This window comes from Desmodus rotundus, chromosome 12, assembly GCF_022682495.2.
Source record: "Desmodus rotundus isolate HL8 chromosome 12, HLdesRot8A.1, whole genome shotgun sequence".
NCBI classification, from domain to species: domain Eukaryota; kingdom Metazoa; phylum Chordata; class Mammalia; order Chiroptera; family Phyllostomidae; genus Desmodus; species Desmodus rotundus.
This window is the reverse complement of record NC_071398.1, coordinates 39,857,794-39,878,053: the sequence shown is the minus strand read 5'-3', so window position 1 is coordinate 39,878,053 and position 20,260 is coordinate 39,857,794. Positions and strand designations below refer to the sequence as shown.

General features: G+C 55.4%; 1 protein-coding gene and 1 long non-coding RNA gene across 12 annotated transcripts in view; one reads left to right on the top strand and one right to left on the bottom strand.

The window, feature by feature from the left end:
• Positions 1-6,956, bottom strand: part of POU2F2 (POU class 2 homeobox 2) — a 38,023-nt gene extending 31,067 nt beyond the window's left edge. For all 11 annotated transcript variants that reach the window (XM_053915828.2, XM_053915822.2, XM_045185562.3 and 8 more), the window contains exon 1: positions 6,825-6,956. In XM_053915828.2, the coding sequence (XP_053771803.1) occupies positions 6,825-6,891 (67 nt within the window). In that variant the 5' untranslated portion in view covers positions 6,892-6,956. The remainder of the gene's footprint in view (positions 1-6,824) is intronic.
• A 102-nt stretch (positions 6,957-7,058) lies between these two features.
• Positions 7,059-12,333, top strand: LOC123478418 (uncharacterized). The gene is made up of 3 exons (XR_006653620.2): positions 7,059-7,279; positions 10,686-10,804; positions 12,160-12,333. It is a non-coding gene; the product is annotated as an uncharacterized lncRNA (long non-coding RNA).
• The last annotated feature ends 7,927 nt before the right edge of the window (positions 12,334-20,260 follow it).

Below are 20,260 nucleotides of genomic sequence, written 5' to 3'. Positions count from 1 at the left end.
CTCTGCCTTACCTGGGACTACAGCCCTGAATTCTAACTGCACCCCCAAATCCCAGCAAGATGCCTGGCCCCTAAAATGCAATCCCTTTCTATGGTTCTGCAGACCCCAGAAATAAAAGGAGGTGGCCAGGGGCAGGTGGTGAGCAGCTGGCCGGCACCAGGGGACACAAAACAGTGGAGGGTGCTCTGTCTTCTTAGCGCTCTGACGCTAACAACCGGAAGCTGAGTGCTTCCCAGAGCCAAGCAGAGCGCTAAGTATGACTCCAAAATCGCGTTAGCAGTTGGTGCTCATCTTACCCCCATTTCGCAGGGAAGGAAACGGAGGCTCTGAGGAGGTGTCACTCCCCCGAGGACACCGCGAGACAGCAGTGTCACCCTGATGGGGCCCCCAGGCTCCGTGAGTCCAAGGTCCCTGCGTTTACGCAGGACTGCTCTGGGCTAATGACCCCCAGTCATGACTTCCACCCACCTCATCGCCAACAGTCACCCCGACATCCACTCCAGCCCAGTTCCTCCTGGCCCTACACCCCCACAGAAATCTGGGCTTCTGCCTGACCCATTCTCCATCCCCCTACTCACCCTGCATCCCAAATCCCATCCAGGTAGTCCAAGATCTTCCCCTGGGCTCGATTCCCAACTTGGCCTCAGATGGACCTCACTCATGACCCTGACTGAGACCCAAATGTGTCTTCCACAAGTCACTACAAATCCCCACCCACCCCTTGATCCCACCCTATCAAAGGAGCTGTCCAACTCTAGTGCGCTCTGCACCCAGTATTCAAGAAGGCCAACTAAAGAGAGAGCTGGACATCCTCAGCAACTGGAAAAAAAAGTCCAGGAAGTTTGGAACTGAGGATTGCTAGACATGAACCACTGCTCAGGGGAATTAAGATTCCCGATTCAAAAGCCAGGACACACAGCGCTGGTGGGAGTGCAGATCGACACAAGCACAAGTCAGGAGAGCTAAGAGGTGCCCCCTCCTGGGACACCGCGCGTCCACTCCCAGGCATCCTGCCCACCAGTGCCCACAGGGGCACGTGTTCCCAGCAGCCCTTTGGTAAAGGCTCTGAAATACCTCCAAGTAAAGGCTCCGGAAAACACTCAAAGGCCCATCAATGGGGAATGGATCAACAAAATGTGGTATGCCCACGCAGCGAAGTACTCCCCAGCAAGGAAAAGAACAAACTCCTGCCTCACAGACCAGTGAATCTCACAGACTGGACGCCGAGGGAAAGATGTCAGACATAAAAGCAGACAGACAGGAGGACTCCGATTACTCAAAGCCCAGAAAGAGGCAAGATAACATCAGATGATCAAGGCCAGAGGAGCCGGTGCCTTTGGGGGGTGCCGACAGGGAAAGGGCACCAGAGAAGCTGCAGGCCTGGGAATGTTTGGTGGTTACATGAGTTTGTACACCTGTAAAAATTCATCAGGCTGTACACTTAAAATGGGGCACTATACTATACGTACACTGTTTTCACAAAAAGAAAAGCAGACCCAGTATGTGGTCCCATGAAGGTGTAGGCTGATGAGGGTGAGGTCGGGAGCAGGTGCCCAGGACGGTACAGGAGCTCAGGCCCTGTTTCTGGGCCCTGAAGACGGGGCCCCGAGTGGCCAGTGAGCTTGAGAGATACAGGAGGGTACAAAGGGAGCTGCGACGAGGCCGTGCTCCTGACACTGGGGTGTCAAAGGCAGGAGTCCTGCCCAATCTTGGCCCTGCTCCAGGCAACAGCCAACCCTAAGGCAGCCCTAAGTCCCACCCCTCTTAGCATCCCTGAAACCCCTGCCCCAGCCCTGCCCACACCCCCACTTCAGCCAGTGTCCCCAGTGTCCCAAGAATATCCTTCCCACACCCAGCACTCCCTGGGCCTAAACCCTTCCCTGGCTCCCCATAACCCCAAGAGAAGCCCAGGGTCCTTGGCCTGCCTTTGGGGTGTGGCCCTTGCCACCCTCCACTGCACCTCTAACCACTCTTGCATCATGGTCTTCAACCACACCAGGCAGCTCCTTCGGCTGGCAGGTTCTGCTTCATGGGGAATCCAGGCCTTGCAGGTTCTCTACTCCCTGCCTAGCCAGGGAATTCCTCTCCTGCCGCAGACCAGGGCAGGCTTGGACCTCACCCTCACCCCGGAGAGTTCGTGCTCATCCCCGGTCTCTGTTATGGGCTGTGTTGTGTCCCCAGGATTCCTGTGGAAGCCTTAACCCCCAGCACCTCAGAATGCGACTGCATTTGGAGACAGGACCTTTAAAGAGGTGATTAAGTTAAAACAAGGTCACCAGGGTGGGCCTTGATCCAATATGACTGGTGTCCTTATAAGAAAAGGAGATGATTGGGACACAGACACACACAAGTGAAGACGCAGGGAAAAGATGGCCATCCCAAGTCAAGGAGAGAGGCCTCAGAAGAAACTGGCTTTGCTGACACCTTGACCTTGGACTTCTAGCTTCCAGAATTTCGAGAAAATTAGTTTCTGTTGGTTAAGCCACCCCTGTGCTACTTGTTACAGCAGCCCTAGCAGACTGATACAGCCAGCCTCCCACAGTTGCGCCCTGCTGCTGTCCCAGCCCCAAGCTCACTGGGCTGTCTGTGTCCACCAGACCAGGCTGCAAAGTTGGGTCTGACTCATCCCTGGGTCCCTGGCACCACATGGCTCAGAAGAATAGGTTACCAATGACTGTCCCTCCCTGCAGCTCTATCTCATACTTGTTCCTGCTGTCTCTCTGCCATTTAACAAATGTTTCCTGAGACCTTGTCGGGAGCTGGTCCCTCTGCCTGGAACGCTGCTCTCCACGCTGTCCACCGGCCGACCTCTCGCTCATCCTTCAGGGCCCAGCACAGACTCCATCCTCTGTGAAGCCAGCCCTGCCCCGATGCCTCCAGGTGTCTCTCCCCTGCTCCCTCCACCCTGACCCTCATCTCCCCTTGTTACAGTGCTAGAGGCCATCTGGGCCCCAGTATGTCTCCCCCCATCAGACTAGGACCCCCTCAAGGGCAGGTCTGACTCACCTTGGGGTACCTGACACTGCCCAACAAAGGAGGCGTGGGTCCAACGAGAAAAGGTGGCCCCGAGCCCTGATGTCGTTCCTCCAGGCCTTTGCTTCTGCCTTTCTCCCACCTGGGGCCACCTTTTCCTTCTCCAGCAGCAAACTCCTGCCCCTTTTTAAGTCCCTGGCTCACATGTCACCTCCTCTGTGAGGTCCTCCCCAACTCCCCAGGTGGGCAGTGTCTCCTCTGGGACCCCCTGCCTGTCCCCCTAACAAACCATGACCACCTGGGTGGTGACCTCAGCCCCAGACTGTGGGCCCAGGATGGAGTCACTACTGCACAGGCTGGGACTGTGTGTTTGGAATGGACAAATGCACGAAAGAACCTCCAAGGGACCAAGACCCAGTCCTGTCTCAAACGAGCCCCTCTCCCTGCTCTCACCTGACTCCCCAACCCTCAGCCCAACCCCCCCCCTTCCCCAGCAGCTTCAATATACACCTTCAAGGTAACAGCCCTCTGCAAGGACAGTGGCTGAGGGCGAAGTGGCTTGAGGGAACATTTCCGCCACTCTGTTTCCACTGGTCTCCCCAATCCCTGCACACTCACACAGCCGCACCCCCCGGTGCTGAAGGCCGGGCCCACGGCACAATGGCTGGAGAGGCCCTTCGCCCAGGCCTCGCTGACCCTTCTCCTCCTCCATCAGAGCTCTCAAATGACCGTCCCCACCAGGGAAGAATAGGGGACTCCATTTGCCCCATGAACCCAAGGCTACATGATGACTTCGTGGAGCTGGAAACCCCTGAGCCGCCCACCAGCAGGCCGTGTGCACCTGGGCCCAGGCACGGCTACCCCACACCGCTTTCTCCTGACTGCAGAGACACGAATGCTATTCCCACCCAGACACGATTTCACGATTTCCCTGGGACAGGGTTTGACCTGGCATCAGATGTTTAAAAGCTCCCCCGCCCCCCACCCCAGGATTCCAATGTGCTCCTACCCCCTGGAAATTTCCGAGGCCCCCCTTCAAAGCCTTATTCAGACAGAAAGGTTCATTGGCTAGTTCTGGCCAACCTGCCCTTCTCCCATCCCGGGCAGCAATGTAACTTTTTAGCGGAACAGGCAGGGAAAAGTGATGCAGAACCCTGTGGGCCCCTTGGTTCCCACCATCCTAGAGTCAGACCCACCCAGGGCCGTCCACACCCCTGGCCTCACACCCACTTGCCCGATTGCCCCAGGCCAGGGACTCTGGCTGCCCTCCCCTCCTCACCCCTCCCTCGCCCCTCCCTCCCGGACTTTCACTTCTCCTCTGCATTTCCCCCAGCCGGTTTTAGCAGACTTGGGTCAGCTTCTCGTTAGCACTTACCGAAAATGGGGCTAAATATAGAGGGCCCGAGGGCTGCCCCTCACCCCTCCTGGCCCCGCTTGGCCTGTCCCCTGGGTCCCCTGCTCCACAGCCTGCTTCAATCAGAGCTAGGCCTGGGAGCCCCTTTGGGCTGGGTCTGTGCTGCCGGGAACCTCTGTGAGCCCAGCTGGCTTAGTCCTGGCCTCCTGAGGAACCACACCTCACACCCCCACAACCCCACAGCTGTCCCTGGGCTGCCTCAAGGGAGTGAGCACTTCTGAGCTGTCAGGAGGGAGGGATGGAGATACAGGCAGACACAACAAGAGATGTGGCCCCACAGCTGTGCTGACAACAGGCAAGAGCTGCCACAGCACACACACCAGAGCCACAGCCAGGCCCGGTCCTGACATAGACAGAGACCTGCAAACACACACAGGGGAGGTGTGCATGGGTCCAGAAGGGATGTGTGCAGATGAAGACACAGGCCCAGACACCGTGACATAGGCAGATGTGCAAAACACACCCAGATGTGAGTGTGCACACCTGCGCACACTCACACACCCAGTCGCACTGAGAGATGCACACATTCACACATCCAGAGTCACTCACAGACAGAAATACAGATAGATGCAGATGTGTACCCACATTCTCAGGTAACTCAGACACACACGCAGATGTGCACACACTCACACCTCAGAATCACTCTCAGACATACATTCACACACTTACACATCCAGAGTCACTCAGATGGATATGCTCACTGGCAGATGTGCATCCACAGATACACCCAGGTCACTCACCTCGACACACACACTCACACGCAGAGCCCCTTCATCCCGGGAGATGGCCAGGGAGGAGCCCTGAACCCAGGTCACAGACATGCAGCCCAGGGCCAGGCAGAATGAGTGATCTGCCCAGGGCAACACAATGTATTCATTCCAGTCCAGGCAGGCAGAGTCCGGCCAGGCCTCCGAGGCAGGGCAACTCAGTGAGAAATGCCAAGTAAAGGGTCTAACACAGTGCCTGGTACGTATGAGACCCCCATTCAGCCCCAGGCAGGGATGAGCCAGCAGTGGAGCAAACAGCGTGTGTGTGCAGACGCTCTGGACCCCTGTGTCCACAGTGTGCACACACACATACGCAGTTGCACACACGATCCCTTCGATAAACTATCACATGCCCTCCTGAAAGGTGTCTTCTTTCCGTCTCAAGCCCCTCCTCACCTTTTTGCCTTGCTCACACCCACTTGTCCTTCACATATCAGCCGGAACATCCCCTCCTCCAGGAAGCCCTCCCTGACAGCCCACAGGCTGAATTGGACAAGTCTTCTGGGCTCCCACAGTCCCCAGTCCTTGGCATCCCAGCTCTGACCCCCTGCCTGTGCCTCCTCCACTCTCTGGTGACAGATCTGTCTCCCCCACTGGACTCCAAGAATACTGAACTAGAGCTGTCTTCCAGCTGTATTTCCAACCCCCAACACAGAGAAGCTGAATAAATGCACCTTGGTAAAGGATCACAGACACTGATCACACAGGACAGCACACACCAAAGCAGGACTCGTCCCCACAGAAGACCACAAATGTGACACATACCCACAGCCATGCCCATGGAGCCACAAATAAGACAGTCATGAAGCATTGACGCTAGCCATGTTCCAGGCGGTGTTACGCATGGACATGCATTACCTCATTTAACTCTCCCTTCAGCACCACCGAGAGGTGACTGTCACTACGCAGAGAGAGACACATTACGCCAAATGCGACAACAAACCCAAGCTGCCTTGTGCGGTGCCTGGCCCACAATGTTCACAGGGAATTGCCACTCAGTCCACTAACATCTAATACACTGTCAGGCTGTGGTAAGTGACGTGAAGAAAAGGCGAACAGGGCAAGGGGACCAGAATGGCGGGGTTAGTGCCAGCCTAGAGGGAAGGCCGGGGAAGGCCTCCCTGAGGAGGTGACATCTGAGGTGAGTGAAGTGAGGAAGTGAGCGGCGAGATCACGGCCCGGGCTCCCCCACAATGCCACACACAGCAGCCCCCCACTCTCCCTCACGCACAGCCACCGGACGGTCCCACTCGGACTCGCAGTGAGACTCGCCCCGGCCGCAGGGCGCACGGACGCCCGCACACTGAAGTCCAGCGACTCGCTCAGCCTGCCCACCGACGTGCAGCCCCTGCTCAGGTCGCTCCCCGACCTGTCCTCCCTGGGAGAGCCTGCTACCGAGCCCGGGGTGCATCCCTCCCCCGGAGCCGTCAGAACAGGGCGGCACAGACAGGGGAGAAGAGGCTGGGAGCCCCCAGGCGTCGGATGTGAAAGGAGAGGAGAAAGGGAGCTGCGAGTGGGGACCCAGGATGGGAAGGGGGAAGCTGCTGGGGTACAGAGTGGAAGGACAGAGGAGACAGCTGAGGAGGAAGGGCAGGCCAGGCCGGCGACGCGCCCCGCAGGAGCAACCCGAGAGCGGCCCCTGGCCCCGGGCCGCGGCGCCGGGCCCTTACCTGGAGCCCCCATGCTGGAGTGAAGCGAGCTGCCCGCCCCGCGGGGCTGGGGGAACAACTGTGTCATCTGCCCGCCCTCTCTGGGGGCCAAGCCCTCCCCGCCGGAAGTCACCCGGAGAGGAAACCACAGGTCCGCCCCCTTCGGAAGGGAAAATACCCTGGCTGGAAGGCCCACCCCGGCGGGCAGCGACCCCAAGTCGCGCGCGTGGGGAAGTGGGAGCAGTGAGGCAGAGCGCGAGCGGGCTGGAAGGGCTGACTCCTGCGGAGGCGCCCGCCACAGTTGCCCCGGCCCCCCGCCGCCTCCGGGCCGATCTGGAACGAGACCTGGGGGCCGGGACAGCATGTGGACCCGTAACAGCGACACTAAAACATTAGCTAGAAGAATTGGGGGGGAGCGGGAGGCTTTCCCAGGGCCGGGCCCTGAACCTCGCACTTGACGAGCGTTGTCTCTTGAGGTAATCACTATTTGCTCCATTTTACAAAAGAAAAGACTGAGGACCAGGGAGGGGAGGTGGCCTTCACAGGAGCCCGGAGCCAGAAAGCACAGCAGGAGGCGGCGTCCGTGGTGGGTCCTACACGGCTCTAGGGGCAGAGGGGGTGCCCTGCCGTGCACCTGTCCGCAGGTGAGGCGTCCGGGGCCTCCGCTGAGCGGAAGCGGCGCCTGTGGGCAGTGGCAGTGCAGGCGGCAGGTCGGGGCCTGGCCCTGGAGCAGCAGGAAGTCTGCCGGGGGCAAATACAGGCGCCCGAGGTGGCTCGGGTGGAGGGCAGCACCGGGTCCCCTGGCCGCCCGAGGGCCCTTCGCGCCGCTGCGCTCCGGGCCCGGCGCTTCCCCCCGCGCCCGCCAGAGGGCGGCAGCGCCCAGCCAATGGGCGCGAGGGCGGGGCCGGCTGCGGGGAAGGGAGCTCCTTCCTCCGCTCCCCTCCCCGCCTACCCCTCTTCCGCCCCCCACTCGCACACCTGCGAGGGTCACACAAAGGCGCAGGACTCCCGGCGCACCGCGGCGCAGACAAAGGCGCGGCCCGGCCGCTGCCCTCTTCCTGCTCCCGGTGCGAGTCCGAGGCCGCCAGGCTGCCTGGCTCTTCCAAACAGCTCACCTGCCCTCTCCGGGCCCTGCAGTTCTCACTGTGCCCCACGCTGGGGGACCCCCAAACCACACGCGCGCACACTGACGCCCGGACTCACCCTCCCCCGCACACACATACACTGAAGCACTTCACACACATGTGTGCACATGCAGACACACAGGAGCACTCCCTCGCGCACAGGCCCCAACACCAACCCTCCCAGACCACTCGCCTTTCAGGCATCCCCTCTGCTGCCTCACATGGGCCCAAGGGCACACCTACACACGTGTGCCCAGGCAGGCCTGCTGCCATGTGTGCCCACATTCACACCCATGCACACTCACGCAGGATATAACACAGGCAGACCTCACGAGTGCCCTTCGTCTACGTGGGCCCAGTGCACCCAGACACACCCAGGCAGGCCAGCCGGCTGGCAGGCCCACTCCATGGGAATGACCAGCAGTCCTTACATCTGCACACAGAGGAGACAGCTCCCAGCCGTCCACACTGCACATCCTATACTGTAAATGCCACCCAGCATCAACCTGGCTCCAACCCAGACCTCCTACCTCCTGGTCTCTCTCCCTCTCTCTTCCTCTGTCTCTATCTCTATCCCTATTTCTATCTCTAAACACCATCTCTGTCACTATCTCTTGTGAAGGATTTCTATACACAAGGGCCTTCCAGACAGCTGGCTGGTGGCTGTGGGGTACTGGAGCCCTGTCAAAGAGCTTCTTTTGCACAGTGTTCTCTGTTGATTTAGGATTTATGTTTTGGGGGATTTGGAAATGAGGGTCTTAAGGGCTCTATGGGGGGGTGCCAAAACCCACCAAGCCACCCCTATGCTCCACCCTGGACATAGTCACCATTGCCCATGTGTGGTGAGTGCTTTTGGACACGACCGGGTGTCGGTCCCCACCAATGAGTGAGGAGAAGAAGCGCCACTCTTCCGAGCTGCCCTCCCAGGCCTGCGGCTGAGCAGGGGAGCAGAGGAAAGCCTTCCGTACTCCCCCGTGGGATGAAGTCGCCCCACCCCTCTGGTCTCCCATGTGGGCTCCACTACTATGGCCTCAGGCAGACCAGGACTGAGTCCCTGAGCCCGAGTCAGGGAATCTTGAAGGAGAATGGGTGTGAGATGTCGCCCTGCCTGAAAGAGGACAGAGGAGCAGAGTTTGGGGCACACTGGGTGGGCGAGGCCTGGCAGCCAGGAATGAGGTGGCCGAGGCAGGGGAGATGGTGGCCTCTCAGCTGGAGAAGAGAGCTCAAGCCGTGTAGAGCAAGACAGGTAGGGTATGGGAGCTGGGGAGCAGTGGGGGCCCTGGGGGGTGCAGGGAGCCTGGGCGGGAAGCGGTGCGGGGAGGCCAGTCTGGGCTCAGGGCTGAGCGGTAATTAAAGGAGACGCAGGGGGCTCCCCAGGGCCAGCGGGGCTGGTAACTGACACGCGGGCCCCATTGCTCCGCTCATATTTCTCACCGGATCGATACGTTTGACTCCCGACAAGACAATAATCGCTTGTACGCGGCCGGCGAGTCGATCAAATACATTATTAGAGCGAGGTCCCCCGGGGGCCCGGCGGGGAGTGCTGGGGGGAGCAGCCAGCCCACCGGGGACAGCAGAGCAGGATTCTTCACCCCTCGGGGCCCCCAGCTATGGCCTCTTCCTCTCAGCCGCCGCCCCCAGGGACCCTGTCTGCGGCTTGGTTCCCCAGCCTCTTTCTGGATCCTGCTGTGTCTGGCGACATCTCCACTGAGCCTCTGGCCGTGTCCCAATGCTGTGTGGGACCCAAGGGGTCTTTCCCAGTAAGTGCTGCCTAATCTGTAAGGTGGTGGAATGTGCGAGCTCAGAGGCCCCTCAGAACCCCAGCCTGGCAGAAGATGGAGAGACTGGGTTGCCCGCCACGCTGTGAGTCGATGCCTGAGCCAGAAGACGAACTCGGGCCTAAGGGTCATTGACACCAACCTCCCTTTGCAACTCAGCACAACGGCCCAGGCCAGGGCAGCCTCTGGGGAGGGGAGACAGGGGAAGTGGGGGCAGGGTCCCACACACATGGGAAAACAGTTTGGGAGTGGCAGACAGACACACAAAGGGATGTCCAGCTGGTCCTGCTACATGGCCACGCAATCCTCCAGCGGGCCTCCCATACTGTCAAATCAAACCTTGCCTGGCCTGCCCTGGCCAGTACTTGCCCAGCTCTTCCCCAAATGGGCTCGCGCCTTCGTTTTCTGTTTACACACCTGCTTCGCCATTGGGCCTGCCCTCAAAACTGCTTCTCTGGTGGCCCTAAGTCAAGGTCAGGCTATAGCCACCCCATGTTCTGCTTAGGAGCAGCCAGCATCCAGGGACTTAAAATATTTCAGCAGCAGCAGTAACGGCATCACTGTCTATTCTGTGCTAATTGGGCCAATACATTGTTTCTAATCTTCACGACAATCTCAGGAGGTAAGGTCTGTCATCGTCCCCTTTTCATTAATGAACTGGAGCTCAGAGATGTGAAGTCAATTGCCACCTGTCACACAGCATGTGAGTGGTGGAGCAGGATTCAAACCAGACCTTTCCTCATTGCTTGCTCTTGTTCTACTCTGCCATGGGCCTCCTCAGAGCTCGGAAATGTTCCCCGTCCTCCAGTGGACAGCAGAAAGCCATTCCCCGCCCACTCAGGAACACCAGGATCTCCTCACAGCCCACAGCCCTTAGAGTCTATTTTTGATGCTCAGTAATGCATTGGATTCCTTCTATTGAAGGAGCCTATCAGTTACCCCATTTCCTTCCATTCAAACATTTCCTACGTGTCCCTTAGTGACAAGACCTGGGCTGGGACTGAGGACCCAGAGATGAGCTTGAACCTGCCTCAGGAGCTCACGGTCCAAGGGGAAGATTGAAGTTGATGAAATACCCTGATATTCCTTCATTGAGTGAGTAAGTATCTGGTAAACGCTGTTATGTGTTAGGCTCAGAGAATGCAGGGGTTAAAAGTCAAAACAATCAGGTATACATCAGTAAAGCTGATTTTTTTAAAAAACAAAACAAACAAAGATGTTCTTTCTCTCTCCCCCACCCCCGAGCTGGCTTACAGCCTTTTGGGGGCAACACTTTTTAAGCCATCAAATAAATATGTACTTCCAAGTTGGGAAAAGTGCTTTCTGGAACAGGGTACCTGATGTAAGCTAGAAGGTAGCATTTACCCAGCAGTTGGACCATTCATAAGGCAAAGAGTGTGGGGAAGAGCAGGCAGGCCACAGGAACAGAGGAGGTGATGGCCCTGAGGCAGCAAGCAACACAGCAATTCCAGTAGCGAGAAGGAAGCACATCTGACTGAAGCAGAGTGAACAAGGAGGATGTGGGAAATGAGGTGGAGAGGAAGGTGGGCAAACCACAGGGCCTTGCAGGCCAGGGCGAGCCTTTTGGACTTTACTGTAAGTTCAGTGGGATACCACGGAGAGGGTCTTAAGCCGGGTAGTGACATAGTTCTGTGAACATTTTCTTGGATGATTCTGGCTGCTGTGGGAGGCTAGTCTGAAGGGGCCAGAGCATGAGGGAGGTCAGTTGTGAAGAAACAGGGGTGGCCACATGAGAGTTGGTGAGGGTGGGACCAGGGTGGTGGCAGCAGGAGTGGAGAAGGAGCAGGTGTTTCCAGAAGCAATTCTGAGAGTAGACACAACAGGCCTGGTGACTGGCTGAAGGTGGAGTGTGGGGGAGAGGGATGAGTAAAGAATGAGGGTCAAGTACGCAGAAGCGCCTTTCCTGCTGCAGAAGGATGGTGGGGATGGAGGGGTCAGGCTCAGACGAGAAAGATCCCAGCAGGACACCATAGGTGCCCTGAGGTTGGACCTGATATTGTAGGTGGAAGGCTTCTGAGGAGGGAGACTCTGCCTGAGGGAAATCCATGGGGGACTGGCATGAGGACAGGCTGATGGGGGGATCTGCAGGCAGGATGACCAGAGGGTAGCCTGGGACAATGACTCAGACACCAGGGGAAGAAGGGGCCATGACGATGCAGATGTGGCTACAAATTCCAGTGAGAGACTGCAGGACCCTATTGTGCCTATAAGTAGGAGGCTGGGCAGACCCTGAGTGGACCCTGAGGCCATCACCAATGGGCAGTGGGAAGAAGAGTGTTGGGGAAGAAGCTTGGGTCTGGATGAAGGGGAAGATCAGGAAGAGGCATCTTGGAAGCTGCAAGGTCTACACACCAGGAAGCCAGTAGATGCTTAATAAATGCATTGACACAAGCCTTCCTTATTGCACCCCCCCCCATTTCCCCAACCCACCAGAATTTCCAGGAGTTCTCCTCAAGAAAGAAGAAATTGAGCCCTGGCTGGTGTGCCTTGGTGGATTGAGCGCTGGCTTGCAAACCAAAAGGTCGCCAGTTCAATTCCCTGTTGGGGCACCTGCCTGAGCTTCGGGCCAGGTTCCCAGTAGGGGGCGTATGAGAGGCAACCGATCAATGTTTCTCTCCCATTCTTTCTCCCTCCCTTATCCTCTCTCTGAAAATAAATAAATAAAATATTTTAAAAGAAGAAGAAGAAATTGAGAAGCGTTGTGTGTGGCTCAAAGATGATAAAAGTCAGAAGACCAACCAGGACCCCATTCTGAAAGTGGCCATTTTAAGACCTAGGGCCAGCTACCTGTGTTCTCTGAGCCTCAGTTTCCCCACCCGTAAGTGGGAGGTGGGGCTGGAGGAGCACTCTGAGACTTCCAGCTCTAACATTCTAGAGCTTGAAAGAAAGAAGAACAGGCAAGATGGATGGACGGGTCAACTCGCTGTAGGACAAACAACAGACAGAGAGAATGTATGGTGGGTTTAGTCTACTGAGGGCCTGGCTGAGTATGCTCAGGGTCTGCTGACTCCTCACCTTTTATTGGGACTGGTATTATCCCAATTTTATTTTTTAATTTTTAAAAATGTTTATTGATTTTAGAGAGAAAGGAAGGGAGAAAGAGAGAGAAACATTGATGTGAGAGAGAAACATCAATTGGTTGCCTGCCATACACACCCCAACAGGGATTGAACTGGCAACCTAGGTATGTGCCCTGACTGGGAATCAAACCCCCAACCTTTTGTGTACAGGATGATGCTCCAACCAACTGAGCCACATTGGCCAGAGAGACTATCCCCATTTTAAAAATGAGGAAACTGAGGCCCATGGTCACATAGCTAGGCTAGCATGGACCCAGAGTCTCTCACATCAAAGCCCGTTAGGCACTGGCTAACTGCTGTGCTGAGTTCCCCCGCTCCTCATCCTGACTTGTGTATCTCTCAGACTGTAGGTCCTCCAAGAACAGGGTCCTTGGCATCCCTCACCACACACCCACTGGGACCCTAGGCCCTCCCCTGACACAGCTCTGCCCTCAGCCCAGAAGCCCCCACCTGCCTCCAGGCTGCATGCTCTCCTTCAGCCCAGAATTCCCAGTCACGCGGCACTGACTGCAGGCTCAAGGTCACCGCTCTCTGTCCACAGCACAGGGAGCTGTCCAAAGGCTGAAATGCACCATCCCTTGTCCTTGGTCCAGAAGCCTTCCAGTAATTCCCTGCTGACTCTCAGACAAGCCCAATCCCTTCCCCATGGCCTCTAGCACCCTGAAGACCGGCACGTCTCCCCATAAGAGCACCCCATGTCAGCCACACTGGAGGGAGCCAAGTTTGTCCCCACCTAGGGGCCTCTGACCTTGCTGACCTCTCCCCATTCTTTTGATCCTTCTGTCCTCAGCTCACAACCCCCCTCCTCAGAGAGGCCTCCCTTAGTCACCCTCCACTTCACTGCCCAGTTTCACTTTCTTCAGTGACTGCCGACCTGGTTTGCTGCCTGTTTCCCCCTCTAAAGTGTAACCAATATGAAAACAGGGGCCGCTTTTGTCTTGTTCACTGTGGTAACCCCAACACCTAAAAATACTGCCTGGCACATAGCCGGTGTTCAAACCCCACTGGCTGAGTGAGTGAATCCCTCTAGGTTCCCATGGCCCACAGACTGAAGTTCAAGGCTAGCTCTCCAAGCTCGAGTGAATGTGGGCCCCTGCTAACCTTTCTCCATGTTGCACTCAGAGCTCACTTTCTTCCTCTGTTCAGCAACTTGTCACCCAAATTTCACCCACCCCTACAGACTCTCCTCAATGCCCCCCTCTCTGGAAGCTTACTCAGACTTCACCAGAGGCCCAGTTAATAGTAGTGGCCCAAGTTACCATGGCTGCAGCATCATCCGGGCTTTAGCGCTAATGACTTCTCAGTGAGTCTGTCCCCTCAGGGCAAGTTTTTTTTTGGGGGGGGCGGGGGGTGTTGATGGGCCCTGGGAATGTTTAGTGAAGGAGAACAGCTGTCCCACAGACTGCAATTACCTGCACTGATATATATAAGCACTGCTTTGGGCGTCAGACATATGAAAATTTGGGAACTGTTTCCTCCATTCACTTGCTGTGTGACCCTGGGCAAGTGACTTCACCTCTCTGAGCCTCCTCAGATACCTGGGTTGTGAAATGGGAGTACTAACATGGGCTGACAAGAACTTCATTAATAGTAAAAATAATACTTGCCACCATGCACAAGGAATTCAAAAAGTTCACAAAGTGTTCCTCACATCGAGGTTTGAAACAGAAACATCAAACAATCTAGAGGCCACATCAGGACGATGGCTAAGTCAACCGTTCCCAGCTGGTGCTGGTCACGAAGGAAAATGAGACAGGCCTCGGGATACACACGTGGAGAGTTTTCTAAGACACTGCTGAGTGAAGAGGCAAGCTGTGAGTTACATGACTTAATACCATTTATGCAAAACACATACAAACACAGTACACATTTTCTGTGGGTGCACAAGGAGCAACAAACACAGAGAAAAGGGCCTACAAAGTTCGTTAGTAATGAACCAAAGGCGACTACCTCTGGTGAGGGGCCAGGACTGGCAAAGCAGAGGGGACTCGAAGAGAGTTAACCTCCGTTCTCGTTCTGGGGTTTAGAATGAGATTTATTCACTTTTTGAATTAAAGTTAAAATATATTAAATGACACACAAGTGGCTAACACAAAGAAAAGCAAAGAAATGGTTACCCGCGAAGCGAGGACCGCGGTACTTCCAGCAGGAGGAGGGAAGGGATGTGTTCGGGAGGACACAGGGGGCGGGGCCTCCTGGGCGCTGGCCGCCTTCTTTATCCCGACCTAAGTAGTGATTGCACCGAGGTTCGCGCGATAAAGATTGACTAAACTGCACATTTATGACTCATCCACATGATTGTGCTTCCTCTGGGCAAGGGTCAATGCCAACGCGTTGCAATATCATGTGCTCCCCACCCACCCCCAATTCACTGCCAAGAAGCAGTCCTTAATGGAAGTCCAGGTTCGGTATGGTGCGCCCCGTGGCTGCAAGCGCTTCGAGGGGCGGGCGCCGCTGTCCAGGGTACTTACCGCTAACTTCGAGACTCCTTATCCTAACCGATCGCCCCTCGACCCTGCCCTGTGGCAGTGGCCTCTGCCCGCCTCTAATACATCACCTCCCATCGCTTCCCACCCATCACTCCCTTTCTCCAGGCTGGCTTTTGTTCCTGCAACCCAAACCCAAGCTCTGATATGCCTCCGGACCTTAGCTCTTGCCCTCCACTCCCTCCCTTCCATCTTTCCCCAGATGTCCTGTGATGTGTTCCCTCACTCATTCCAGGATTCCACTTCCACATCCTCTCCACAAAGAAGTCTTTTTGATCATCCCGCCTACGGAGACTTTCCTCTCCTCCTCACTCTCGCCCCCTCACCGTTTTCTTCCAGCACTGCTCACTGTCTCACACCCGAGTGTCCACGTGTTATGTGTTGGTGATCTGTCTCCCCCCACTTGAATGTTCATGTGGGGGGACAAGGAGCATGTCTGTCCTGTTTGGTCTTATCCTCCTCTTCACAAGGGCCTCGGGTGCACAAAATTGCAATAATCATAAGCTTGATTCATGGCATACTCCCATCATTGGGCTGGGCAGAACCTTCTTCCATTTATTTATTTTATTTATTTTTAATAATGTGTTCACGTGAACCCACTCAACATTCAGATTAGAACTGTGACAATAGTCACGCTGACTCGTGTCTGACTTGTTCACTGCTGTGTCCCCAGCACCTGTACATAGGAGGCACTCAGTATCTATTTGCTAAAGAAGAAGCTAAGGGACAGTGACCTCCACACCGTGAAAAGGAGCATTTGGGAGCGACCACCTGGCCTCACAAGAGCTGGATGGGGGTGGGGAAGAAATCAAAGACCAGGCCCCATGCTCAGCTTCCCTATCCTCCCTGGGGCTCTCAGCCCTCTGCTCAGCCTGGCTAAAGCCTCTTCAACAGGATTCAGTTCTACACCTTCCCGAAGGCCCACTGTGCCAGACCCTGTGCCAAGATCCAAGGACACAGGGTGCATCTCAAACCTCTATGCCCCTGCCCCTTGACCATCCACTGTCATGCTAAGTGCTGAGAGCAGCTCCCGCACCTGCTTGGTGCTTTCCTCGCATTGTCTCTTGGCATCTTCCTGATGATCCAGTAAAGCAGGTGCTACTATTATCCGCCCCACCCTTTCAGAGGAGTACCCTGAGGTGGGTCAGAGCAGGCAGGTCAATTCCAGACTCTCCTTCTCACCAGACATGCTGCCTGAGTTACACTGACGCATGTTTCTCCCCTCAAAAGTTCACCAGGTCACCCTGGCTGGTGTGGCCCAGTGGAACGAGTGCCAGCCTGCAAATAAAAGACTTGCCGGTTCAATTCCCAGTCAGGGCATGTGCCTGCATTGCCAGCCAGGTCTCCAGTAGGGGGCACATGAGAGGCAACCACACATTGATGTTTCTCTCTCTGTCTTTCTCACTCCCTTCCTCTCACTCTCTCTCTAAAAATATAAAATAAATTTAAAATCTTAAAAAAAAAAGTTTGCCAGGTCCTGGGCCTTCTACATTTCTGCAAAAGCAACTGAGGATGGTAGAAGAGATATCAACTTCAGAATCATCTAATAGGTTGTTAGGTCCCACCTGTAGGGCTCGAGGTGTGGCAGGGTGTCACCTAGCCCAGGTATCACATTCACGAAGAGCTTCATTAGATGAGATGTGCACTTTGACTACAGTTGGTGCCACTGCCAGACCACACTACCTGTAACACACTACACATTTTGTTTTAAAATATCTTGAAATGACCTTATAAATTTCAGTTAATGAAACATTTTGTTGCTGTGGCTAAGAGCACAAGTCTGCAATTCCATTTGGTGTTCCTTCATTCTTAGCATAGTGGGAGGCTCAAAAATTAGAAGTGGCCTGGGTGTCTTACAGGTTCTATTGAGCCTGCCAATCTTTTCTGTGTGACTTCAACCAAGCCACTCGGCCTCTCTGTGCCCCTTCTTGACCTGTGTGGTCTCTGGGCAGCCTCCTCAGAGGGCGCCTGCAGGAGACACTCCACAAACATTTGTTCAGAGGAGTGTAACTTGATGGAATCAGGGTGGCCCAGATTGTATGAGGCATAGCTCCTGCTACCGTGGAAGCAAACTCTGATCTCTGGACGTGAGAAGGAAAGTGAAGGACCAAGGAAAATGGGTTTTTCGTGTGACAACCACCTACTGACATGGGGACAAGTTCCTGGAGGAGCTCATGGACAAAGAATCAAGAGTTCTGCTTTAGACAATTAAAGGCAGAACCCCGAATTTACTGCTTAGGAACACTTTTCATGCCTTTTCTCACTGAATTGTCTCAACACTCCATAAGAGAACCTTAGTCAGCATGCCCATTTTACAGATGAAGAAACTGATGCTCAGCAAGGTTGAATCATTTGCCTGGGGTCACAGAGATGGGACCTGGGGTCGCAAAGATGGAACCAGAATTAGCACCCAGGCAGCTGGACTCTAAAGTCCACGTTGCCATCCACTGCACTCTGCCCCAGATCCTTGCCACCTCGTCCCTTTGGCTCAGCAGGAAATACTGGGCTTGGACCTGGGCTTGCCCTCTTTTTAATTTTTTTGAAGAATTTATTTATTTATTTTCAGAGAGAGGGGAAGGGAGGAAGAGAGGGAGAGAAACATCAATGTGTGGTTGCTTCTTGAGAGCCCCCAACTGGGGACCTGGCCTGCAGTCCAGGCATGTGCCCTGACTGGGAATTGAACCAGCAACCCTTTGCTTTGCAGGCTGGCACCCAGTCCACTGAGCCACACCAGCCAGGGCTGGGCTTGCCTTCTGAGATATCCACACGTCTCCCATCCCTGTCCCAGTTATGGCCCCCTGCCAATAAGAGCCATTCAGTACAAGCTTTCATGCTGTGTTGAGTCACAGCAGCGCTGCTATGCACACTGAACAGTGTCCCTGGGACCCTGAGACAGTCTTCTTACCCACACATCAAGGGCCACTGAGAGGGGACCCACTCGCCCCCTACACCACCTTGCTTGGAGCTCATGTCCTGCAGGAATCTCCTAGGGGAAGGCCTCCCATTCTCCTCCACGCAGGGCCTCTGTCTGTCAGTGAGCTTCTTCTCGGTGCCGACAACACTGGGCAGCCTGAGCTTGCGGGAAGGACACCAAACAGACACAACCCAGGTCTGCCTCCCAGAGGCTTCCCTGGCTTACTACAGAAAAAGCCTTCAAAGCAAGCTCTTTCCAACCCCAGGCCCTTTGCATGTGCCTTTCTCTCTGCCTAGTACATCCTTTACCAGGTTAAGTCCTGGTAAACTCATCTTTCAAAGTTCAGTTTAAATGTCTTGCCCTCTCTCTGTTTGTTCCCTATTTTTATCTCCATATTGGGGAAATTTATCACAATTTCTGACTTTGCATTTAATTGATATTTACACTTAAAGATTGGCTTCCCTTCCAGGTTTTCGACTCCATGAAACTGGGCTGTGCCAGTTTTGCTCACTGCTTTGTCTCCAGTGCCCGGCACAGGGCCCGACACACAGCAGGGGCTCAGTGTCGGTTAAATGAACCCTTTATGGAGACAAGCACCCGAGGCAGAGGACTTGGGTCTTCAGAGCCTCAGTTTCCACTCCTGCAAAGTCAGGATAGTGACTCCTTGCCGACGTGTAGTGGTGAGGATCCAAGCAGACAGTGAATGTTGACAATGGTTTGGGAAAAGCTCTTCCAATGGAAAAGCTCATGAGAGCTGGAACTTAGAGGTTGGGCAGATTCAGAGGAAGAACAATAGAGAAGGCCATGGCCATTTGCCACGTGACCTTATGTGTGGGATATTTTACATTTCCTCATTCGCTGACTCCTGCGAGGTGGTGGCTAAGACCCAGAGAAAGAAACTGAGGCTCAGAGAGGAGAAACCCCCGTCCACAGAATTGCAGTAAGTCCATGGCGGAGCTCGGATTGAACCCTCTCACCTCAGTGGTCATGTTTTCCATGCACCTCCAAGCAGAACTTGACCCCCAGCAGGGAGCTCTTGGCAACACTTGTGGGTTGGACTGATGAAGAGAGCCAACCAGAGTCACTTGGGCCTGAATGGCAGTCATGGCTCTGCCACTCACTGGTTGATGACCTTGGGCAAGCCCCTTCCCTTCCCTCGGTCTCAATGTCCCCATCCGCAAAGGGAATAATGATCATGCCTGCCTCCTAGGGTGGTCGGGGGATTCAGCAAGAGCCCGACGGTCGAGTGCTTAGCCAGCAGTACGCATCCATGAATAGCTGCGACGACTGTTACCTTTCCAGCAAAGGAACAGCATAAGCAAAGGGGCAGGTTTGGGGGGCGGCAAGAGGCCAGTGGAGAGAGGGTCAATCAGAGAAGACCTCTCAGAGGAGAGGCATCTGGAGAGGGACTCCCAGGTCTGTGTCCAGCTGTCCGGTCAGTCAGTGGGCAGCTGATCTCCCGCCCCCTCTCTCCACCCTCTGCCCTCACACCCCTCACCTCCTCCCAGGCCTCCTGGGCCTCAGCCAGAATCCCATACACCTCAACCACCCGCCGACCTCGTCCCCATCCATCCCACGGCCCCGCAGGCCCCACTCAGTGGGGCCCTTTTGCTCAGGCCCCGCCCATGCACCTTACCCCCGCCAATAGCCCAAAGGGATTTTTCTCTCTCTTGTTAGGAAGGCCCTTTACTAATTGCCAAATTGCTATCTGAAAGTAGTGTGTAAAAATCCCTAACGGTGAAAGGTGAGAACTGTTTTAGGCATAAGCAAGCACATGACGTGGGTAGGTAGGTGTGCATGTATATACACCACCTTTTTAACACAGTGCTTCCTCCCTCGTGCCAGAGGGAGCTAACAGAGCTCCGTACTCCCCTTCCAAAGCCAGGCAGCTGTGAGGCCTGACGGGAGGGAACGTGAGGGCTGCGCCAGTGGGCAATTGTTGGCTGGTCACTGTCGCTGAGTCCTAGGCAAAGGGTGGCTGCCTGGAAAGGAGACTTGGGGTCATCCCCGAATCTTGCTCCTCCCTAGTGACCCCCAATTTCCCACTGATTCAA